The 26,051-nt window shown below is 38.0% G+C and overlaps 1 protein-coding gene across 4 annotated transcripts; it reads left to right on the forward strand.

Moving 5' to 3' along the window:
• Positions 1-3,320: 3,320 nt before the first annotated feature.
• LOC306868174 (PHD finger protein 21A-like) lies at positions 3,321-21,418 on the forward strand. Of its 4 annotated transcripts, none has more exons than XM_079414235.1 (18): positions 3,321-3,565; positions 6,724-6,766; positions 7,285-7,387; positions 8,894-8,926; positions 9,185-9,250; positions 12,128-12,295; positions 13,540-13,794; positions 14,145-14,237; positions 16,309-16,599; positions 16,742-16,852; positions 16,945-16,996; positions 17,102-17,181; positions 17,290-17,350; positions 18,491-18,675; positions 19,310-19,465; positions 19,899-19,974; positions 20,082-20,185; positions 20,416-21,418. In XM_079414235.1, the coding sequence occupies exons 3-18, from the start codon at positions 7,331-7,333 to the stop codon at positions 21,109-21,111; spliced, it is 2,484 nt and encodes an 827-aa protein (XP_079270361.1). In that variant the 5' UTR covers positions 3,321-3,565; positions 6,724-6,766; positions 7,285-7,330; the 3' UTR covers positions 21,112-21,418. The 4 variants fall into 4 exon arrangements, with proteins under 4 accessions (XP_079270361.1, XP_079270363.1, XP_079270364.1 ...); XM_079414237.1 differs by having other exon boundaries at positions 13,543-13,794; XM_079414236.1 differs by lacking the exon at positions 3,321-3,565 and adding an exon at positions 3,626-3,683.
• The last annotated feature ends 4,633 nt before the right edge of the window (positions 21,419-26,051 follow it).

Genomic DNA, 26,051 nt, shown 5'->3' on the forward strand with positions numbered 1-26,051 from the left:
ACGAAGCCTACACGTAACCTTGACACTGGTTACGACAGGATACGAGTGTGGAGGTGAGAGAGAACATTAATAGTCGTCTATGTACCATCTTTTGTACCACGTTGTAGGCTACTATTTTGCACCATCCGAGAGCATCAGCTTATTGCATGTGCCACCGATGAGCAAGAGGAGCACCCTGTTTTAAAAGAAAAAAGACCAAGTATGCACTTCATCAAGTTCAGGCTCATCTCAGTTCAATGTTACAGCTTTCACTAGTGCGAGTTTCAGCCAGTACAATGGCGCCACCTACTGTTCGCAACAGACTAAACACAGAAGGCCAAGATGTCCTATTCATCATATTATGAAGGTGCCAAAACATTCAAGCCAGGCTGTAAAATGCACTACATTTCACAGCATCTACTTGTTTACATGGAATATAAATGACTGCAGAAACGTGACAGACTGAATAATGATGTAAGAAGGTTTTAGAGAAAAAAGCTATGATGGATGAAACTACAACACGTGATTTGCACTGCTGTTTGTATAGAATTTTACATTTGAATTCTAATGAACTTTTCTTTCTTTTTCTTTGTGGAGTTTGTCCTTATTCAGTAAACTGGACATACGCACATAGACGTGAAATAATACAAGTGTCAAGCTACTTCCCATGGATTGAAGTTCCCAAATACATTTGAAGATTGATTTTAGATTTAAATGTGTGGCCTGACTTCAGAGTCTATATGTGATGTTGAAGTCCTGGTGGCATTTAGAGCTTTGCAGGAGTACATTATTAAATTGGACATCTTGAGACTAGTGAAAGGTGGCAGCAATATATGACAGAACAGAGTGGGGAATAAAAGGATCATGATGATTCGATAAGCCACTGTTATTTTATTTCATATTTTAGCTGATTATCACTAGTGATGGAGAGCTTTGTAGCCAAACAACAACCTGGGCTTTACATTTGTTAGAGTTGTTTAGATAGTAGTTTTAATAAAATTGTATTATTTAACATATTTATTTAAATTTAAAATGTATAGGTGCTGATTTATTGTGTTTTGTGGTTATTTATTTTAGAGTAATAAACCATTGTGTTATATAAAATATAAATGGCAATAGGCTATATTATTTTACATTATAATATTTAATGCTATTTTTAGAATTTCATATTATTGCATAGTGTTATATAGTGTTTTTTATAAGATAGAATTTATATTTTAGACAGGGATATTTCGTTTGTTTCATCCACTCAAGCTAATCCACAATTTTCTCGCGAGATTTACGTCCAATAGTTTTAAACGCGTTGCAGCACATTGTATGGCGAGTTTGAAGCCCCAAACTGAGAGTTAAGTTCATTTCAAAGCTCATTTTAAGTATTTAAAGCGAATTCTACCGCTCCTACATTTACAGACACTTTGCCACACAGCGCAATCCTTTTGATTCACGGTGTGTTGATTCAGCAAAAAAAAAAGCCTATTCCGAGCAGCCTCAAAAATATATCATGGCGGCTCAGAAAAAACTGTTAACTCCTGACAATTTCATTGGTTAACGGAGCGGCCACCTCTTTCATGGTAGGAGCATTCGTTTGCGTAAAATATTCTGCAAATCTATTTCTTCCTCTATTAACAGACATAAAGCGTCGTGGCGGAGGTGCACGTGCGCTCGGTTTGATCAAAGATGAGCTATAAAACACATTGAGTCGGATATGACAGCGGCGATTACTTTGACTATCATGATGTTGGGGAGTGAAGTGGTGTCAGGCAGACATGGTGGTCTGGATGGGGGGGATGCAGTCACTTCTTTTGCTGACGATTTACTCTGTGAAACACAGTACTGCAGCGTTTAGTTGAATGTAGATTAGCTACTCTTGTGATTTCTGTAGTAATGACAAGGAAGCAAGTATATATTTATATATTCATTGCATCTTTGAAAATATGTTGTGGATGGACACAATGTTCATAAAGAGGAGTTGGAACTGGGTGGAGGTGACAAAATTATATATTTCAGTGTACAAGGGGATAGAAATAAAAAAAAAATCCTATAAATTATTAGTACTTTTGAGGAAGTCATACATAAAATGCATTTACCTGGATCCTGTTTACGTGTAGCAATAATGTTTTATACAAGTGTACATCGATAAATAAAAATGATAAAAATCATTAAAAAAAGAATAGTTTTCTCCTTTGGACCACAACAATATATATATATATATATATATATTTTTTCACGGTTTTTACATGACTTTCTGAATATTGGGTACACTGATTTTGATTTGGCAAACACATTTTAATTTTTTTCTGTATTAATATTTTTAAAAAAGCTTTTAAAAGAATTATTATAAAAAAATTATGATAAAAGATTTATACCAACATTTTCAGGATCGGTGGCCTTTTACAGTAACTTTTTACAGTCCCAGGACTGATAAGGTTTTTTTTTAATGTAATGTTTTGCAAAAAAAAAAAAAAAAAAAAGTTTATTTCAGAAACTGAAGACACATTAATATTAGAAAAATGTGAATTCAAGTCATCCTTTGCATCAAAAAATGTCATAAAAAAGGAGTGTCTAGTCATAAACACTTATGCAAAAAAATTTAATTTAAAAAAACTACATATGGATTTGTAAGTAATATAAATTTGAATGGCAGTAGAATACAAATATTAATATAGGGAAAATTCAATATACATGGAATTAGTTTTTTTTGCTTTCATTATTTTATGACTTTAAACAAAGCTGTAGGCCTAGTGCAGTGTATAAATGTAAAATTCTGTTATATTGTTTTTATTAAATAGCCTGTAATATTGGTATATACTTTAAACAGCACAATTTCCTTATTTTATTACAGTCTGGCACTTTTTAATGTATGCATATTGTTTGCATAATTTACCCAGTTATATTTACTGTATATTTGAAATGGAGATTGATATTGTTTTTGTTTATAGCAATATGCATATATAATCAGTATGCTAATAAAAAAAACTTATTTTACAGTCTGTGAGTGTACATCCATGAGTTTGAGTGAGTTAGACTGCCACTTCTCTTCTCCAGATGAGTTTCGCCGAGTTTACATCCGGGTTTTTCCCTAGGCAATGGGAGACGCACTACCGCTGTTCCTTAGGCAAAGTGAAATAAATTCGCCGCACCGTCACAAAAAATAGTCCTCTTCCCAAACACGTTTTGAGGAAACTTCCCGTCCACTTTTACACCAAGCGCGCGCACTTTTACAGTAATCGCGATGTTTCTGAATCGTTTGGATGGATGTTTGAGGTATTTGTGCTTTTTGAAGGCTACTTTTCCTGCCCCCTTCGTCTCCCTCTTCCTGCGCGGATGAATCGTCGGGTGCTGCGGCTGTGGTGAATGAGATTGAAGAAGAGTTCTTGTTTTGTATCTCAGTTTCTCTCTTTTTTTACACACACAAATTAAAATTAAACAAACAAAAAATAAGCTCGGTAACCTAGCTAAATTCAGCCCAGAACACCACTACAGCTATGTGAGGGATCGGACCGAGATCTCGGAGTGTTTGTAAATATTTATTTAAATAATTTGCGGGGAGAGAGAGAGGCACTACTGCTCAAGTGAGTAGAGGAGGGTAAGTGCACCTTGGGATCTTTTTTTTATTATTGCAACTTTTATGCGCCTCGTTTTTGGACTTTAATCGTTCAGAGACTCTTCGTCGCTTTTCCAAATCCAAACCCCGTCGCGATCGGGTAGGTAGAGAAGTCAGCATCCCGATGATTTTGGAGCAGAATTTCCGCTTATTTCTAGGAGTTGAGTGGTGTATTTCTAAGTGCAGCGCGTGAATCGAACGTTCCGCGCGTTTTGTTATTTTGTAACATTTTAAACTTCGCTGGATACATTGTTGCCGCAACGGTTGTTTTCAGCTCAGTGGAAACAATGTATCCGAAGCGGGGGGATAAAAGAGGGTAGAATGAAGATATTTTGCTCATACATGGCTTGAATTAGTGGTTGCGGCTCAGTCGAGTCCATCTAACTGTAATTTGTGCTGTTGGCCTGTTAGCTTTAGCAGAGTTAGCCGTAGCACAATATGAAAGCTCCTTATATCCAGCAGCAGGTTTGTAAAAAAAAAAAAAGATTCACTCCTATTTTGGTAGTTTTCAACGCTTTTAGTGCCTGGGCTTGTAGTGGGTGGGTGATAAAGTGATGCTTTTTAAAGCACTGTTTGTTTAGAAAGTGTTTTTTTATGTTGCTCTCTCTTTTTGGTTGGAGGAGGCTGAGTTATTGGAGCTGGTGTGTTTTAGCTTGCACCAACTACAAGCAGATTCTTTTAGAGAGTGAAAAAGAAACTCGCAACGCTTTTACCTTCATATTGTAGTGGATCAAACATGCATTTCCCCCTGTTTTGTGAACCTTTGTGAAAGTATGCTGTCGGTAAACACTTTGTGCATCATCTTCCGTGTTTCCTTGAGGTTTATAATAGTGGCCTAATCAAAGTGCTGCTTAACTTTTCCTGTCATTTGCACATCCCTGATCAGATGTACTGAACTAAAGGCCGGTTTCATGTAGAGCTCAGGATAATTTGGGGTCAAACTACAGCTTGACTATCTGTCAGAGTGTTTTTGCACACTATTGTAGTTTTGCAGGTGGCATATTAAAGCATTTGGAGTTTATTTGAGAGATGTTATGTGGGAACATTTGTTTTTTTTGTAAAGCCTTTTTTGAAATGTAGGTGCTTTTTCAACCCAGGTTTAGTATCAGTTTATTTTAGTTTTCAATTGATTGTTGATGTTTGTCAAACTTTACTAAAGTGTTTATTATTTTCTTTGTTATTGATTAACGTTTTTCTGTTCGTGTTTTGCTTTCATTGTGTTTATATTTGCAACTCGTTGTTGATATTTCACATTTGTGAAACTTTAAACATGTTGAGCTCTTTCTTTAGGTTTTGTTTTCCTTATCCAGGTAGTTTCACTTTTAATGTTTGTACTGTGGCAATCAAATCTTTGGGGTATTTATGATTCCACGTACCAATGTGCGTAATAGTTATAATGCCTTTACAATACTCATAAACTACATTGAAATATTCACAGAAGTTTTGTTGTTGATGCCATTCATGAATATCAAGCAATTATGCAAAACAAAACGTACTGGCTTATGTAACATGACACTGGAAGTATTTTAATCCTATAACTTGTGTCCTGTCAGGTGTAGCTGTGATATTCTGTTACCTCATCCAGGCCTGGATACTATTTATAAAGGACAATAATTCACATTACCCTTATTTCATCTATTTTTAGCTGTCTTGTATCAGTTTGCTTAAGTATATTTGTTCCCTGTACTCCGATGAATCAGTTGTTAATAGTTGAATTCAAGTCATTTGAATGTTTGTCTGCTGTTACATTTATAGGTATTCCATTAAAAGCGAATATGAAAATGGCGTAATATTTTGTTATACAATGTACCTGATTGATTACAGTAATATGTTGTTTCAGCTTGTTCTCACGTTTATGTAATTCATATTGCTTGCCTTTTGAAATACGAGGTACATTATATATTCGGCAAACCACAATGAAAGTTTTATTCTGGAATGTAGTTTTGATCTGGGCTGGTTGTATAGTTTTACAAAGAACATTTCAACAGGTCACCAAAAACTTTACAGAGACAAGAAAAGTCCTGTGTTACTGCACTGTATAGCTGTCCTATTGCAAATAAGAACCTAATTTGAATTGTAAACTCAAAAGTAATTATATAAATTTTTCATTATACAAATGCTAATGTTGTCCTCTTTTTATATTTAATGTGCAGGGTTTTAAGACACCCTTTTTAAGATGTTAGCTAATGCTTTCTAAAAGCCGGTCAGCATCATGATTCAACATAAATCTCTTTTATGGCATTCAATGAGATAATTTTTTCTGGCTATTTCAGGGGAATTTGCCTCAAAACTAAGTTTCATGAGTTGAATGGTGATATTATTTTACTAATTCTTACATGGTGCTATTCTTAACTATAATTAATGATAATGTAAATTTCAAGTTTCTGTAAATTACTATAGAGACTTGGTAAAGGTTTTGGATTGTGATTTTTATTTTTTGGTAATGTGTATATATGTGTGCTTTTTTTTTTTTTTTGGTAGTTTGTTGCAGAGGTGCTTTACCGCTAACCCATCTCAGCTATTGACTTTTCGCTAGTTAACATTCAAGAATTATGATTTACTATATTATGAATATAGACAGCGTGCTTTTAAAAGATATCCATAATCCACTTCAGTTTTCATAATCACTCCCGATTTTTATGGGCACCCAAGCTGACACGGTTCTCTTCCTAAAGTTCCAGTGATCGTACTATTTAGTTGTATGTTGTTATAGACTTGATTTGATCAAGGACCAGCAGAGTGACTCATACACTTGTAGATTTAAGAGGGTGTCGTTTCCTGTGCATTGTAGGCTGAAGGTTCTGAGATACCCGTCTGCCGTGTGGTCATGACAGATGTCATCGCTGGCGAGTACAGGCTTCGCTTAATATCTCAGAAATCCATTTGGCAGGACTGCACAAAGGACAAATCCGATGCTTGAGTTTTGAAGAACATATTTTTAGGTCCGCAAAGATGCCGGGAGATGCAGGATGTTTTTGTCGTGGGGTTCATAGACGAGATGAGCAATTAGAAACCTGCTGAATGCTGCGCTTGCAATGTTGCCCCTTTTTATACACTGTATAAGAGAGAGAGAGGGAATTGGAGTGTCTCTCCCCCGTCTAATAGGCTGTGTGTGTTTGTGTGTGTTTCATCTTGTGCAGGGAGTTGGAGAGAGCGCGTGAACACCAGTCTCAGTGCCAGCTGGTAAGTCCTCTAATAGCCTCTGTTATAATTGTCCTCTTGGCACAGGGCCGCACACCAAAATCAATGAGAGTGAATGAATGTCTGTAACACTGCCTCGGTTTTGCTCACTGTTACACTAAGCATCGAGGTTGTTCCGATTCGTCCGACGAGCAAACAGTCCTGCCCATCTTCTTAACTGTCACAAGTTTGTATCCTCCACCTTGAGTTTGTATGTCTCCTCTTAGTCCCGTTTGGTCAAAATACTTTTTTGAACTTGAACCAAGAGGTTCTCGCAGTGTGCCGCTCTGGGAATACAAGCTGAATAAAGCGTGTCTGTTTACTACCACCTGAGACATCATGAATCACGCCTCGATTTAGAGAAGTGCATTTTTCCCTCAAACCGCATTAGATACCGACTCGTCTTCCCCCTCCTGGTGGTATTGGATTAAGTCAACCGCCCATCATATCGCAAAATAAAGGTTAAATATATAAAATAGAAAAGAAAAGTCTGTAAAAGCTCTCTTGTTTGATTTCTCTAGATAGGCTGAAAGTTTCCTGGGACTCTCTTTCTGGCAAACTGGATCAATGATGGAATTGCAAACATTACAGGAGGCCCTGAAAGTGGAAATACAAGTCCATCAGGTAGGAGATCTCTCTAACCAGTTAAATCATGTGGGGAAAAGAGTGCTAAAGTGTCACTGTACTTTCAGTACATGAGCCCTAAAATCACAATCCGATGCTAGAAAGCACCTTCGTTGTTTTACGGATAATTCAAATGATTTGGGAGTCTAGCGGAACAGGTCTCCAGGTCCTCTATTGCGCTTAGTGATAAATGAAGATATGTTTCTTTTCTTGTCCCTCGCAGTTAGAGGCAGCGTGTCCCAGCAGGCAGAAAATTAGTCGAGCTGTCTGAGTGGGGTAAGAGAAAGACAAAAAGACAGGGAGGGAGGGATAGAGAGACAGGAAAACGAGGAGAAATAGGGTCATACTGGGCAGATAAAGCGTAAGCCATTACTTTAATTTTAACGAATCATCTCAAGCAGGTGTTCTTTTACATACTGGAGGCTTGTCTTGTGCTGCCGTCTGGTTTTGTCTTCATATCGCTTGGAATATTTGACAGGCAGGTGGAAGTGGGATTTCTGCCTCATCCGGGGCAGCTGAACGGGTTGTTTTGTGGTCTCGCATGACTCACTGTTGCCTACTGGTGGACTGCAGAAACTTTGAAGAAACATAAAATCACTCTTGAGCTTTTTTCTTTTTTTTTAATTAAAGTGGAGCAAAATGTCTCATCATTTTTGTCATGTGACTGCATATTTGGAAAGGGCCTTAGATGTACCCTTTACAAAATAAAAAATGGATGTCCTGGATTATTTCCTTAAACCCCAAATGGATTATTTCCTTAAACCCCAAAACACAATGCAATGCACAACAAATTGTACAGAAAATTCCTTCATAGTAACACCGAATAGTATATTGTGCCTTACTTTTATGGATTCTTCATAAGGCGTACATCTTATTGTGGTTGAGAGATTTTAAACTTTTTTTTTTAATTAATTTATCTGTAAATTTTAGGTGAAATTAGTTAAATTTTAAAACAAATGTATTTATTTTAAAATATTTATATTCCTGCATTTAGCAGATGCCTTTATCCAAAGCTATAAAAAAAAGAGCTAAAGAAAAATCTATTAGACATTTCTATTACCTGATGTTATAGATGCTAATTTCAGTTAATAGCAGATGTCCTGAAATATAATTAGGGGAACTCATTTTACTGTCATTTTACATTTAATCTTTTTCACTTCTTAATATATCTGTCTCTCGAAGATTGATGTTATAACAGGTGGATCAACTCATCAACTCAAATTGATAAGTTTCATGTAAATTACACTTGTTCTTTGCAAATGCAAAATGTTTGTTTCAAATGAACACATTAAATGGTGTCTCCACAAACTGTTGTTAACCGGAGGACAAGAAAGCCGTTGGCAGGCTGCCTGCTGCTCTGTCTGCTTTTGTTTGAAAGTGAGGCAGGTGCAATAGACTATAGTTCCACGTGTGGCCTGTAGATGGCACACAACGTCTGTAACTCCCTCCAAAACTGATGGCTCAAGTTTTGACTGCAATTTCTTGTCTTCTCTTCTGTTGCCATAGAAACTTGTTGCCCAAATGAAGCAGGATCCACAGGTAAATATTCTTTATGACGTTGCTCTTCAGAAATAATCCTCTGCTTTGTTTGAGAACTTTAACATTACTGACGGCTGAGTATTATATTTTCTATACTAATAAGGCAGCTTAGTGGTGTGTATAAATATTTTATTAAACAAAGGTTCAGCAATTCAGAATGTATATGTTTCCAGGTATTTGTTCAGATATGACACAAGCGCATAGTTTCAAAAAGAAGTGGTTCTTACACTTATCTTTGCTCTTTTTTTTTTTCCATAGAACGCAGATCTGAAGAAACAACTTCACGAGCTCCAAGCGAAAATCACGGCTCTGAGTGAGAAACAGGTAAGAACTTTCACAGTCGTCGTGACGTCATTCACTGCTTCAGGTGCTGAAACAAATGTTTTTAAATAGTGAAACACATGAGTTAAATGCTTGTTTGCCTGCAAATGTGTGTCATTGAGAAATGAGCAAAGGTTGAATGTGTGATATTGGGGTTTAAAAAAAAGACACTGCATGACTTCATTAGGCTCATTTACTTAAAGCCAACAATATGCTCTTAATGTACAATTTATGATATATGTATTTTATCCTGCTGTTGCTGACAAAGAGGTTGATGGGAAATGCAGTTTTGTTTAGTAAAATATGATCATTTCTGAAATTTTGATTTCAAGCGTTTTTATTTTTTTTATTTTGTGATGGTGAATTGTTTTACATGTATATGTATTCAACACTGTTTCAACATCACACACACACACACACACACACACATATATATATATATATATATATATATATATATATATATATATATATATATATATATATATATATATATATATATATATATATATATACAGATTTTAAGTTTTCATTTTAATTTTAGTAAAATTTAAAGTAGAGTTATTTGCTTTTGTCTTTTTTATTATTATTATTATTTTAATATTACTATTCAGGTTTTATTCTTTTTTCAGTTTTAGTTCAGTTTTAGTGTGTGTTTATTTCAAAATGTGTTTGTTTATATGCTTTTGCTGTTTAGATGCACTGAAAGTATTTAATCTATTACTTATATTTTATTTTATTCGATCTTTTTAATTATTTTAATTCCAGAATGTTTTAAATGGTTTAAGTAAATGATAACTCTGTTAGATTTTCATTTCAAGCAACAGCACAAAAACACCAGCATGTTTCAGCACATTTGTGTGTCCAGGTCAGTTTGTGTTTACTGAAGCGATTTTTGATTTGTTTGCTTCAAATTGGTCTTATTGATTTCCTGAAGTGGCCGTTGAATCTTGTGGGAAGTTTAGTTTTTAATGACAAAATGACAGTGGAAATAAGCAAAGACTGATATATATTTAATTGTTTTGCTGTTGAGAAAAGAGCAGCCAGCAGGACAGGCCTGGGTCTGTGACAGACGAGTAATACATGCAGCCCGCTGTGTGTAGCGCATGCGTTTGATGTGTGTGTTGGGGCTTGTCTCGTTTCCTGCTGAGAGGTGGAAACACTCCAGATTGTCAGAGAGTTTGAGATTGCACTTATTCAGTCACTTCTTGAAAGTCTGGATTTTTAGCACAGCTGTTTTGGGGCAGTGTTTCACTTTCTATCTCTATTCCTACTCTTTAAATTCTCCGGTTAGTTTCATCAAAGAATTGTCCCAGTTTACTGACTCTCAGATCGCTGGCATAGCTTTGAGCTTTTATCCTGAGAGAGAGAGAGAGAGAAAGAATAGATCAGTATAAGTACACATGATTTGATTTTTTTTTTTTTTTTTTTTTTTTTAACTCTATTCAAATGTGGAGGGCAAATATTGTATGTGTGTGTGTGTGTAGCCTTAGTCAATCCAGACAAGGATTAGAGCACAAGATGAAACAATATAGTGAATGCTAATTCAGTTGTCTCACTAAAGCAGTCTAGTTCACATTTCAACTTATAATGTGTGTGTATATATATATATATAATATAATATACTGTTAATTTGATTTAAAAGATGTAATTCAGTCTCACACTTTTGAACTCGTACTGTATTTTTTCAGTCAAAACATTTATGTACTAAGTTTTTACACACACACACACATACATATATATATATATATGGCAAAAATGGCACTCTTCGCGTGATATTGATTAACTGTATTGATTATATATATACTGTATGTAAGTCACTGTATTATAGTTAACTGAAACTAAAATTAACAGCATAAAAACATTTTCGTTACTTGAAATAAATGTTAACTGAAATTACATATAAAAACCTTTTCATTTCAGCACAAAAACACAAAATAAAAGTATTTAAAATAGCTACAACTAAAATGAAAACCAATAAAAATTAAAATGAAAAAATAAAAAATATTAATAAAAAACTATAATAGTATTTCAATGATACTATTCATTATATTTTTAATATCCATTAAAAATAACATGCGTATTACAATAGGGATTTTTTTTTATTGGTAAAATCTACAAATTGTCTCAGATCTTAAGGTTGATTCTTACTCCTGTCGGCTGTGAATACAGTTTGTGTGCATTTTAATTCTCAGTTCCATTCATATGAATTCTATATAACTCTTTCCGCATCATGGATTTATATTTATGTGGTTTTAGCCTCAATGTGAGACCGGCAGCTAGCACGGTGGTCTGTTGCGTATGTAAACATTCTGCTTGTGAGTCTACTATGTGATTGATCATCCGCTTAAAGAGAAAAATAGTTTTGTCAAAATTCATTTTGAGGAAGAGACTTTCATTTGATGTTGTGCTTAGCACAAGGGCTTTGTTGATGAATGTGTGTGTGTTTGCACTCTCAGAGGTGCACTTTGGCTCCAGAGGACTCTGAGGCAGCAGAGTGTGTGAGATGAATTTCAATCACGTTTTCTCTGCGTGTATGTGTGTGTGTAGCGCTCAGTGGGCCTTTATAAAAGCATTTCCAGTGTTGTTAAGATGGTCTCGTACCTGAAGGGTCTTTTAAGACTGACTGAATAAAAGCCACGGCTTAGCTTCACACCCAGAACAAAGAAAACCAGGGAATTTGGTGACTAATAATCTATTATTAGAAACCGCTGTGGCCAGATATAAACAGAACATTGAAAAGATGAGATGGGGGAGTGGTCTTTTCATTTTTATGAAAAGTGCGTTTCAGAACAATTCATTTTTCTGTAATCACCATTTCCTCAAAATGTGACTGTGAATGGATGTATTATTTCCTGGTAATTTCTCTCCCTCTCTCAGAAAAAAGTGGTGGAGCAGTTGAGGAAGGAGTTGTTGGTGAAACAGGAGCCCGACTTGAAGCCACAGACGCTCCCAGCAACCGCAGACGGTAAAACCGTGCTGCTGACGCCCGCCTGTCTCCTTTCACAGCCGCCCACAGGGCCTCCACACAACCAGGGGGCGCCACAGGTACCACTTCTCACCCCAAACACAGTTTCTAGACAAACGGTGTAGAACAGCTCTATACTCAGAGGTGATTTGCAGTGGAATATTTACTTAACACTGATGAGACGTGAATTTGATTCCTGTACCGCAGCAAAAAATTAGCCGATTAGCTAGTTTACCCAAAAGGTTTATTGAAAAACAATTGCCCTGACTCATCCGCAGTGCTCTATTCTAAAGGCACACTCTGTAATTGCAAGCACACAAATCTTTGCCCTTATTTTTCATAAACTCGAAGCTTATTTCAGGGACAGAGTGACCTTAGAATCGTTTAAGAGTGTTATTGCTTTATATGGCTAATAATGTACAATCGCAGCCTCTCTATTTTTAACTTTTGTATTTTGTTCTGTGAGGGAAGAAGACCAACTAGAGTGCATGTGTTGCTATTGAAAATACAATAGAATTTTTCATAGAATTTATAAACTATTGAACTATTAAATCCACATTTGCAACCTTTTATTTGTTTTTGTGATGTGGCACATTTCTAAGAGTAACTGAATATTCAACAGAAAAAATAATGGATTGGGACTAAATTCATCTTATACTCATTTTCATCTTATACTCATTATTTTAAATCATTCTATATTAATTTAATATTATTTTCACAATTATTTCAGTAATGTAGTGCATTTGTAATTTGTTAAACTATTCAACTGGAAAAATGTATATGGTGGGACTATGTTTTATCAATACTATGCAGTGCTGTCAAATTAATCATATCTAAAATAAGCATTTGTGTTTACATGATGTGTGCGCACTGTGTATATTTACATATAAATATACATACATGTATATATTTAAGAAATATATGTAATTTATATATAAAATAAATCAAATATATAAATTGCATATATACACAATTAATTTAATCAATTATTAATATTAATTGATGACATTTGGGTGTTACATACAAGAATGGAGCCAAACCTGCAACGTGACTTTGTTTAAACAATTTCTCAATTGCTTATTTGTGATTGGTTAACATTATCTAACAGCACTTGCTTTCTTGGTAACATCAATGGAAAAAAGTCATTAAGTTATTACATTTTGATGAAAGGCAAGGACAGACCTTTTTTTTTCTTATATGCACTGATAATTCGTACACAATAACATCAGAAAAATCAAGTCAATAGCACTTTAACGTCTTTTGTTTCTCCTCATCCTCATTCACTGCTTTCCTCAATCAACCTACCTCCCACCTCCTCGACTAGAAGACTCTCACCGTGACGCCGGTCATAAATGCAAAGACTCTACCTCTCGTGCTGAAAGCTGCCACCTCCACCATGCCTGCTTCCATGGCAACACAACGCCCCACAGTCGCCATGGTCACTGCCATCAGCAACCCTCCGAGACCCGGCGCCAATTCCGACTCCCAGAGCACACCAATCAACCTTCAGGTGGCCAGCAAGCTACCCAATCAGGACACAGATGCCGGCACACGGATTGTGCCCAAGAATGTTATTGTCGTGAGTGTGAATCGCTGCTAAAGATTCTTCCTCTTCACTTAGTGTCTCCATGTAGCTTAAATATAACAATGTTAAATTGAAGTAGAAATGCCAGTCTGTGTTTTTGCATAGCTTGCTGTAGACTAGTCATACTCAGACCCACTTGGCTTTGATGTGTTTAGAACAGGATGTTTATGTCTCCATTTAGTGTGAAGATTTGAAATGACTTCCTTTCTGACAATGATGTGCTTGGCTGGGGTGTATGGTGACATACTTCTGTGATGTAACCTTAGAGGATCATTTCCTCTAAATGTTGTTAATTTCTCCATTTCACCTGCTGAGTGCCCAATAAACGGCTGGTTTTGTCACAGGTGCAGGCCACCACCACCTCTGCCCAGCCTATCAAAGTTCCCCAGTTTGTCCCTCCTCCTAGATTGACGCCTCGACCCACCTTTCAGCCACAGGTGCGTCTCTGTTAGACCTGCCCCCTCCCCTTATGTATGTGCAGTTCCACACTGACGCCACCAGAGGGACACATAACCTAGTTTCAGAGGCCTTGTGTCTGTAAAGCCTTTGTTTACAGAGACATTCTGATTCAAGATATTTTTAAACTTCTCGCCTTGAAAGAGTTTTTAACATGGGAACTAAAATTGCTCAAACAGTCACCCAAACTTCAAGACATCACCGTTCCACACCTAGAGACCCAAATTCAGCTTTTTTCCTCATAATAAAACTGACGCTCACCTTCTCCTTCCCAGCACTGGCTGTTGCTGTGATACTGTCTGCTCACATTTTTTTTCTCTTTGCTTTAGGGTGCTTACACACTAGATTTTACGCTCTGTTAGAAATGTTACGAGTCTGTTGATATCAGTTGGGGATATTTTGTTGTTAAAAAAAGATAAAAAAAAACAAAGGTTTGCAAAAGTGATGCTCATTCATGCTCAGTCAATAGAACTGTTTCTTTGCACTCTGACCTAGGCATCTGTTGACCAATGAAAATTCAGTCCACAGTCCAGTACTGCTCTATTTTAAACTGGCCTGCTTCTGTCTATATTCTCTAAAAGCATTCCTGTCTGTCAAACGCTCCATCACAGCTTTATCTAGTGTGTAAGCTCCTTTAAGCACCGTGTCTATACTAGAAGTGACCCATAAGTGCCACCACTCAACAAGTTAAGGTGCATGACCCCTTCAATAACAGTTGTTTCAACATTTGGGTGAATAAATCACCAGAAGTTAATTGGTAGAAAGATTGAACTATGTTCGTTACTTATGTCTGGTGTAGACACGGTGTTTCAGAGTAAGACAGCGTGTTGCTGTTTGTTCCTTTGTAACAATGCTGTTGCTTCTGTTGCAGCTTTTATTTCTGCTTTTGTTCTTTGATATTGCTTTGGCTGACCCTGTCATTAACCCCCCACCCCCTTAAAGACTGACAGTGTATATCACTTTTTACCTCAAAAAGCTATGTAATGCTAAAGCGAGCTCCGATGAATCCACTTGAACCTGACATTTACTTACCCTTATATCGTTCCAAACTTGTTTGATTTAAGGTGTGTTCACACTTGTCATGTTTGGTTCGATTAAAATGAACTGGTGCGATTGCTCTGTTAGTGCGGTTCATTTGAGTAAGTGTGAACGCTTCCATTCGAACTCTGCTGCGCACCAAACAAGTGGGCCGAGACCGCTAAGAAGATGGGTCTCGGTCTGCTTCCAAATGAACTGTGGTGCGGTTCGAATATATGAAAGCAACACGGACCAAATACTTATAAACAAACCAAAAACTGGATGTAATGACAATATGCAACCCTATGCGACATGATTTGATGATGAGGAACTAGCGGTTTATCCAAAACAAAATGAGCAGAGGGCAAACGTGGAGCAACGAGTAGGTAAAATGCCTTTTATAAGCTCTTTGTGAGTTTGCAGGTCGTAAAAATTAAATCATATGTACATGCAACAATGAGGGTGCTTAGTCCAGCAGATGGCATTAGGTGTATTCGACTTAAAGTGAGTGTAAGTTCCGTCACAAAATGTGTCATTCAACCTTTAGGTTTGGTATTTTTACTCCAAATGAACCAAGAGAACCAAACTACAAGTGTGAACGCACCCTGACTGTCTTATGTGGGCAACTCTGGCCTTCAAAGTCCAAAGTCCACTGTCCTTCAGAGCTTAGGTCCAACCCCAATCAAACATCTGAACAACTAATCAAGGTCTTTAGGATACTAGAAAGTTATAGGCAGGTGAGTTTGATCAGGGTGGGAGCTAAACTGGTGGACATTGTAGGCCAGAGTTGCCTACAATCTCCTTGTTTGTTTTGATGTTCCTAAATTGAGCTCTGCACACATTTTCATCCACTTTTAAACTAGTCACTGAGGGGTGAACCAGAGCTCAGTGTTGGCATTACTTATGGCTGAGGTAGCCTCTTAACACACAACAGCATGGATGTTAAGAGCATGGAACCAGAGTGGCTTTCATGATCGATTGGTTTGGCAAGCCTCTGTCTGCTTTCTCACCCAACACCGTTCCACCATTGCACAGGTTCGACCAAAACCCCCCATGCCCATCAATGTGCCCATCGCTCCAGCTCCTCCTCCTCCCATGGTGGCGGCTCCTCTAATCCAGCGACCCCTGATGCTCACCACCAAGCTGACGTCATCTTTCCCTGCCTCTGCTGGGCCCATTCACCAGGTGCACATTGTGAACGGACAGCAGTGTGCCACCATTGACAAGACCATGACTGCAGTCACGAGTGGTACCACGCAAGTCACAGGCATTGTCATCAGTCCTGCCCAGACACTTCAGATCAGCAACCTTAACTCAGACTTGAAGGTGAGCGTACCCGTTTGTATTAGCTTGATTGTTTGCTCCAGACATGCAAGTCTTTATCTGACAGGATAGGTTTAACTTTTGTTCTTGCACTAAGAATCAAACATCTTGACTGGGTTGCTTATCTTCTTGTTCTCTGTGTCAGACTGTGAAACCACAGGGAGGACCAGAACAGGTGGTCACGAGTACACCACTCTCATCCTCTCCTCCTCTTCCTCCTCCTCCAGCTAAGGTCAAACGAGAGGAGAGCCCACAGGTACTGGTACCTACAGAGTTAACAAAATGATCATGTCTGACAAATTTGACCTGAAAACCTAAATAATAAACTAATATATTTTCTTCCTTCAGAAACTTGCCTTTATGGTGTCTCTTGGGTTGGTCACCCATGACCATCTTGAAGGCAAGTCCCACTGGTGTCAATTCTGCACTGTGGATTTACATTAAATTAAAAAAAGGACAGGATGTTTTTTTAACCAGATGTGCATGGGATGTCATTTCTCTCCAGAGATTCAGAGTAGAAGACAAGAACGTAAGAGGAGAACAACAGCCAACCCAGTGTACAGTGGAGCAGTGTTTGAACCTGAGGTACAAACAAATGTTCTGTAGTTCCCTCCTCCATCTGGACTGATTTTGAGAGCTTAGATTGTACTTCCAACTTGGCTCTAACATTCCGATTTCTCTCATATATCCCAGAGGAAAAAGAGTGCTGTCACTTACTTGAACACTCCACTGCATCAAGGCACCAGGAAGAGAGGTCTGTACCTGCCTGTCTTAGTTGCTTAAGTTGATGTATTGTAGCCCTGCTGCTTCTATGTACCACCTAACAGACACCTAATAGACACCTCTCCGCTTTCTCTTGCAATTCTGCTTTGTGTCTTTGCTAGGGTTTGATCTCTCTGCAGACCTACAGCACTAAAAAGTGGCCTAGAAAAGTGGTAGTTGAGGAACCTCTTCCCCAGTTTGTATAGTTTCCAGAGATGGAGAATTTGGCTTGTTCTGGACTTGTTAACATTTGACTTGAGACTCCAAAATGTCAGTAGGCTTACAGGGAGAAATATGTCCTCTCAGTGTTGCTTCACTTCAGATTTGAGTCTCTTGTGTGCTCTTTGCACTCTTTATTTCTTTTAGAATATCTTATTTTCTTGTGATTTCTAGAGCTCTGCTTCAACATAATGGATTTAACTCGATTTGACCTTGAAAATCTTGTATCTTGACTTGAGCTTGGCCTTAAAAGAATTGATATGAACTCTACCTCAAAGACTTGAGGGTTGACTTGGGCTTTATCTTTGAAGGACCTGACTTGGATTCCACCTTAAAGATTTGAGCATTGACTTGGGCTTGGTGTTGAAAGTACTTGACTTGGACTCCACTTTGTAGACTTAAGCGCTGGCATGAGTTGGTTGAGTTAGGAGTTTAAGTAAGAGTTTGTCTGTCGGTTCTCTGTTCGGTTACCTTTAGATGTTATGTTTATATTTTTTTGCTTATTTTAGAGTGCATGATGCATTGCTTGTTCCTGTAGTAAGCCACCTGCAGAGAGAAATGTATTGAGATTTAGATTTCAGCTTATGCTTTCTATTTCGTTCTTTCTTTCGGTCATTGCTTTTCAAATTCCCTGCATGCTGCTGTGGTCGTCTGTTGCACTAACTGCTTTTTGTGACCCTCCCTTCCATTTCTCCTTTGCTCTCTCCCTCCTTTCCTTTGTTTCCATGCTAGCCAATGAGGATCCCCTCTCTAAGGTATGTTGCTACCAGAAAATGCCATTATTTTATTTCATCTTTTGTGTTTTTTTCTTTCTTTTCCCCTTTTCCTCCTCCTCCATTTTTCTATTCCTTTTGTTTTTTTGTTTTTTTTTTTGGGTTTGTTTTTCTTTTCTTGTCTGTCTCATTTCACTCAGGTCGCCCTCCCAAATACAGCACCACCACCAGCAGCACAGCGGTGCCGGAGCTGGGCTGCAACCCCCTGCTCTCCCCCACCAGCAGCCTTCCCGCCTCCCCAGCCCCTGAGCGGCCTGACACGGGGGGCTTTCCCCTCTCTGTCCACCCTCATTCTGTCCCCCAGCCCAGCCCCAGCTCCGGGGATGTAAGTAGCCACCTGCCAAGTCTGGGCGACCATGTTGTTGAAAGCCCCCACTATTATTATTGTTCTAGTAGAGTTCTCTACATTACAGGCTGCCCCTACACCCCCCCCCCCCCCCCCCCCCAAACCCTTCACTGCATTCATCCTGTACACCTCAAAATGTACAGGAGCAAGGTAACTCCTGTTAGAGTCCAGCATCCACCCTGGAAAGAGAAAGACTGACCTACCAGCACTGTCATTCATGTGTTTATTTGTTGTATTTGTTGAAATGGAGCCAGCAGTCTTACAAAGTGAACAGTCTTTCTCTACTTCCCACACAAATATCAGGCCTGAAGTAATTATAGTATAGTATTTTTTAAATCCTTACACCCCATCTTAGTATTTAAGCCAAAATACCCATTGCTTATGATGACATGATACATTTTCAAAAATGCAAAAATTATAGTAATAATAATAAAACTACTAGTTAAATATCCAGTGCCCTGACTGAGTGAACAGTCCAGTCACCAGTGAGCCACTAGACAAATACCTCCAATCAGCAGTCAGTTCCTCTCCTCCCCACCTTTCCCGCTATCATTTGATTGGTCCAGGAAAAGAAGGGGGCGGTGGTACTGACACCTGCCGTTCTTCCCGACAGGGAGACATCCATGAGGATTTCTGCACTGTGTGCAGACGCAGTGGACAGTTGCTCATGTGTGACACATGTTCGCGCGTCTACCACCTCGACTGCTTGGACCCACCCCTCAAAAACATTCCCAAAGGCATGTGGATCTGTCCTAAATGTCAAGACCAGGTAAATAATAGCAGCACAACGAGCCCTTGGCCACTGCTCTCCCAGGACAGTCAGTGATGTCTCCTTTTAACTGGAATTCAGTCCTTTAAAGCACACACACTTTTATATCATTAGAAATGGGAGATGAACTGAGAGAACAAACTCCCCTTTCCCTTCCAAAAATGAAGTGTACATTTTTCTCCCCTTAAACAAAATGAGTTTCTTCAGGCATTAATTAAGGCTGCTTCGACCTTTGTAAGCTCTCACATGGTTCGGTATTGATTGTGCCTTTTTTTCACCCATCATGTAAGTGTAAGACAGCATCAAGCACTCCCATTGAAGTTCTGTTGTTCATCACTTTTGCCATATACAATTGATCTCAGCTTCTTTTATGGCTTTCCAGAGGTCAAGTGAGCACAGCACTGTTCTGTTATTGAGAGAATTTATTTTACAGATTCTGAAGAAGGAAGAGGCCATTCCATGGCCAGGAACCCTAGCAATTGTCCATTCCTACATTGCTTACAAAGAAGGTAGAGATATTTTGATTTCCAGTTGTAGAAATTAGCATTTTAAGTGTAAAACAGTTTATAACCAAATGCAGACATCAATTTCTGACTGTTTTGTTCCTGTCCAACAGCAAAAGAAGAAGAGAAGCAGAAGTTAATGAAATGGAGTGCTGAACTAAAGCTGGAACGAGAACAACTAGAACAGAGAGTGAAACAGCTCAGCAACTCTATAACAGTGCGTTATTTATTTTTCTCTTTAACTGGAGATTTTCTGGATACAAGATTAATTATACAATTGTTCTACGTGTCTGTGAAGGGATGCTTGCCTCAGAAAACCAATTTTAAGAGGAACAATCAACTTTTTCTCGTTTTATCCCGGCAAATATTCAGTACGACTTGTTACATGGTATATCATAGTTCTTCTAAGATTTTAGATTGTAATGCTGTATTCCTTTTCTTCAACAGAAATGTATGGAGACCAAGAACAGCATACTTGCCCGTCAGAAGGAGATGCAGGCCTCTCTGGACAAGGTAAAACACCTGGTCCGCCTCATCCAGAGCTTTAACTTGTCTCAGCCCATGGAGACGGACATCCTACAGGATTCCAATCAGGACTGCACAGAGTCAGGGAGCATCAAAGACTCAAAGGATGTTACACAAGTGTGTGTGCAGGAGAATCCCACCGAGCCTAGTGTGCAAGTACCAGCCGCCGTAGCAGTTCCTGAAGTGAAGGCAGAGCCAGAGGTTGGCGAAATGGCAGAGCCAGCAGCCGCAGTCACACCTGAGGCTGCGTCAGGTGAATCGGGAGTTAGTGTCACGGAAGTGCCCAAAGCCACAGTTGGCGAGGAGATGATGGATACGGCGAAAACGCCAGAGCATGCGGAATTGCCTCAGGCCAGGGACGTAAAAACTAATGGAGGAACGGACTGTGTTTGTACCGGCTTGAACCCGGAAGAAGAGGAGGGTGCTGTCGATGCCGCAGAATCTGTGGGCTCCGAGAACATCCCTCCCAGTGACAGCAGTTGTGTAGAGGATACTGGGAAGATGGAAGTGGAGCTGCAGGAAGATGGAAGTCATGGCGTGAACAACAACGGCAAAACCTCAGAACCTTCTCAGCAGGCTTTGCCAGCCCCTCTAAGCAGCGTGGACAACCCCAAATAATTCTCAGCTTCACACAAAACACATTTACATCACCAAAACATTTAAACAGATTTCCTATTGCACCTTGGACTGGTGCACAAAGTTGCCAATCTATACGTATATATATTATACATATATATATTATCTATATCCAAATAAATGTTGTCGTTTTTTTATTTCTTTTCTTTTACTTTTTTTAAAATGGTAAAACTGTGTCAACAGTACTTCTACATCCAAGGCAAACTCGTCTTGATTCTTGTAGACCAATAGAGCCCGAACTTGTGGGTAAAAAGGGTGACTGAGGAAAGAGTGTCATGCCAATTATTAGATTATTAAAAAAAGAAAATAGTAGTTTAATAATATTAATAATAATAATTATTATAATAATGATGGTGATAAAGATGATGGATGATTTATCAGATCAGACCAGTGTGTGCCTCCAACATGGGGTTTGTTTTTCATAGGTTGTCTTAGTTGTCTTCTCCTCGGGAGGAGAAAGACAGGGCAGACGTGTCCAAAGACTGCATGACTATGCCCACACCCTGTGCACCTCCAGCCAGGCCTGAGTGGACCGGCAATACCAAAAGCTTCTCTTTCCAAACAGGACAAAAAATAAATAAAAAATCAATGCATCAGTATTCGCCAGTGACAAGGCAGAGGTTTAGAATCCTGTTGTTGGCGTGGGTTAGACTAAATCAGGACTGCCTATAGCAACCCCTCTAATTTCTTTCCTCCACTCAACATCTCGTCCGCATTTCCCAGTTAGCTGTAGAAGTGTCCCATCTCCAAGTCATCTCAGGCTAATCAGTGGTAGAGCGCATGGCAAAGCCTCTCAAGATCTTTGACAAAGGGCTGGAAGAGGAAGCTACACCAGAAGTCACATCTCGGTAACTGCAACAAATCATGCGTGGTAGATTAGTCTGAAAAGCGGTGTTGGTTCTGTGTATTGAATGAGTCTTGTTCTATAGTCGGTATGTGTGTGTATTTGATGCTGTTTGTGGATTTTATTAATTTAGGTTTTTTTTTTTTAAGAAAATATATTCAGGTCTTCCTAGTCTTCATTGAAAAATAAGTGCTTTTCTGTTTCATGAAACAGTCAATTGTTATCAATGGTGTTTAAAAATGGCATGAATTGTGCAAGCAGCTTTCTCAATTTCAGAGATGTACATTGCATAATGAGTGTCTGTTTTTATTTGAATTCCGAACTGCCAAATGCTTTAGGGTTTTTTTTTTTTTAAATCAAAAATAATGGTAATATCCTCTTACTGTGTTTTTAGTCTAAAATATAATGGACTAGTCCATCCCCGTTTTTCCAAAACTTTTTTTTCTTGAAAAACAATAATGACTAAGTCACAATTTGCTGTCTTAAACTTAAGGGTTTGATGTATGAGCCAAATCGAGTAATAAGGAAATGACAGAAAACCCTTAATTAAAGCACAAGCTTTATTGCAGATAACTTAAGCAAACGCACTAAGAACCTCTTTAGAGACTTTCTGAGCAAAATTTTCAAAAAGCGCTTAAATCTTATCTGTTGGTTTTTACGCTTGCCAACATCCTGTAAAATCAAAAACAACAGCCAGTTGCTAACGTACAAAGTGAGAAGCACTGTTTATGACAGCCTTCTGCTGGCTTTTCGTTGTGTTGCATTGTATCTTAACCTGTCCCAGGTAAAGTCTTAAGTCTTAAAAGTAATGCATGGCTGGCACCTTTTGTTACTTTAATGTCAGGCCATTCCAAAAAGCATATCCCTTTTAGCTTTGTGAAGATAGCCACTCAGGCTAGGATTGAACGCATATCAAATTCCACATATATGTTTAGAGCTTATTTTGATTGATGTATACAGTAGTGCATATTTATTTGGGATTTCAAAAGAACGTTGCATAGCTCATTCTGGCTGTTTAAACATGAGAGAGAACCTACCACATTATGGATTCTGTATTTGGGATGATGTTTACTATTTTGTTTATTAGTTTGTTTTAAATGATGGATTTATCTTGATACTTCATGGCTTTAAAACCCAATTTGTGATTCTTAGTGGATGGGGACTTGGTTATATCAACAATGTGCTGCAATTTCTCACAATCTACTGTGAAAATTCACATACTTATCCTTAATACATTCCCATAATGCCCTGTTACCCTTTGAGCCAAGACTGGGTAATAACGGACAAACATTCATATCATGGCGTCCATTATTGTGGCATAACATACCGACATGAATATTTAAGGCCTTCTAGAAGTCACCATTGTCAGTCTAGAGAATATTTAAAGAAAACTACTTTTATTCCTTCCTGTACAGGTGCCCAGAGTGCCTTCAACCTTTTACATACTGAATTTAATCTCATAAACTGGTCATATTTCCCTCTCTCTGTAAAACGTCACTCGGTTAACCTTGATTAGAAGCACATTTGTGGTAATTTCATTTGGTTAAAGTGAAATGGTTGTAGTGATGTGCTTGTGTTGGTGTAGTCCTGTCTGTCTGTCTTTACTCTTAATCTAGTTATCTGCTGTGAAGTAAAAGAGCCCCTCTAGAGTAGGCTTAAGGAGTTGCCTTGAGCTTTTTAATACTCTAAACAAAAGTATATCTAAGTGATTGCACAAAATTGGTCTGGAAAAAAAGAGAGTTGTTCCTTTATAATGTGTTTTAAATTAATTAATTGGTTTATCGGAGCACTCTGTGCCACCAAAATATTAAGTGTGTGAAACTTGTGACAAAAAATGTGTTGTGGATTGACATTCATTGGAAAAAAGTTCTGGAAGTTTAGGAAGTCATGGTTTCCTGTCTTTATGCACTTTTTATAGCAATGTCCTAAGTATTACTTTTTCTTTTTTCCACAAAATACTTGTCTGTTCGTTTTAAGTTCTTTTGTAGTGTGTGATTCAGGAGATTTTTTTTTTTCGTGTATCACAAAACAGGACTGTTCAGGCCAGTGACTATTACTTAATGTCATACATAACACTCTGCTCTTAAAACGACTTGCACCCTTTCTTATTCGCGTCATATCCTTCATCTCTCCTTCAGTCACTGAGTCAGAGTACTGGACTTGTACCTGAATCAGGTATTTAGATTTCAGCCTTGACTATTAGCAAGGCTGAACGGATCAAAGAAAACCTGCAATCTGATTGGATAGACTCAAACCCCCAGAACACCAACCTGTCCAATCAGTTCAACAAAAAGCATGCCTTCTTATGCAAATTTTTTATAAGTTTTGTCAAACTTTTTTAATATGCATTTAGTTTTGAGTTTATTTTGTAAAGATTTTTATGTGAACTTTGTGTCACTTTCCTTTTTACATGTCTGGCGAAGATAATGCCAAAACGAAACAGTATACATATGTACATCTCTTAAATACATTTTTTTGTTGTTGTTTAAATTATAAACAATATACACTTTCACAGTGGCATCTGTAGTAAATAGTTAATTCATGTACAGTTACAGATGGGAATTATTTGCTGGCCACAATTCTGGGTTTTCTGGAACGTGGAAATAATGCGTTTCGGCAGTGTATGAATCTCATGGACCGTTACTTTCATTCAAGTCTGCCTTTGCTAGCACACCATGCTGAATGTTATTGTTATCTTGGGGCGCTGGGGTGGGGGGTACCAGTGGTTGTGAGAAGATATTTATGGTCTTACATGGCTTATCTTGCAGAGTGCATGTAACTTGTTGTGGGTGGGGCCTTTAGAAGCAAGGGGAGGGAACTTCTGAAAGCCACGCATTCAAGTTCTTAAGTCAGTATACCCAAAGAGACTGCAAACATTTTGCTGTTAGGAAGCCGTTTTATATGCATTCGAGATACATATCATTGAAAGTTTTTTTTTTTTTTTTTCCGTCACGATTGATTTCTGCTCAAGCTTATGGCTCCGACGTGTGGGAAACGCTTTCTGCCAGCTTTCTAAGTTGTGTGTATGGCTTTGAAATTTTGGTTTTAGAACTTTTAAAAGGTGAAAGGTTGCGGTGTACATTTTATGCATAAAAAAGAAACATTTTCACACCCATTCCAGCTGTTCATTCTGTCACCTTGATCTTAATAGTGTGTAGATCATCCATATTCTTTATGGTGCGTTATAATTCCACAGTGACAATGAAGTCATTGTAGTTTTAATGTAGTTTCTGTTCACTTTTCATACTATTTACTCAGTCATGATTGTGGCCTTCTCGTACTGTTGATGCATTTCATTTCTGTAGTCGTGACTTTCCTGGTGTTGTGCACTGTGTGTGAGCGAGTGTGTTCGTTTGAGCAGGTGTGTGTGTGAGCGTTACCTCATCTACAGTCAACTGTCCAATTGGAAAACATTTTTGTTTACGCGTGCAAAAAAGAAAAATTACAAAAAAAAAATCTTCCACTTGATGAAACACAAAACAGGATACATTGTAGCGACATGAGTTATTTAAAAAAAAAGAAAGAAAAAAAGAGAAAAAGTTCACCTGGTGTGCTGAACTAAGTGTAAATGGTTTATTACACAATATGAATATTTGTAAAATTGTTTGTATTTTTTCATAATGATTTTAAAAAGGAGTGTGTTTATTTTTTGACTTTTTTCTGTTACAGAGCTCTCTCTCTGGTCTTTTTTCTCCTCGTTTGTTCGCCTGACATTGTGAGTGCGTCAGTTGGTTCTTACCTCTCCTGTATTGAGCCTGTGATGAGTCCTTTGTATGCAGTGTTTTGAAAATACTGTCGGGAACATGGGAAGAAATTGATATTAGGAGCATTTGATCAATTTGTATTTATTTATTTTATCATTTTGTTAATAAATTGACAAAGAATATTTGCCTCCCGTTTGTCTTGAATTCAACTTGGCTTTATTGGCTTGTGTCAAGCCAAAAGAGAGATTTTGATTTTGTGTTGGGGTGGATGTTGGGCACAAGTGCAGGTGAATTATGTGCTTTCAGGGGCTTCCAAAGCCTTAAATTGTGTTTAAGGATTACATACTACTGTAATTCCTGTACAACTTGTTAAT

Source organism: Barbus barbus, assembly GCF_936440315.1.
Source record: "Barbus barbus genome assembly, chromosome: 50".
In the NCBI taxonomy this organism is placed as follows: domain Eukaryota; kingdom Metazoa; phylum Chordata; class Actinopteri; order Cypriniformes; family Cyprinidae; genus Barbus; species Barbus barbus.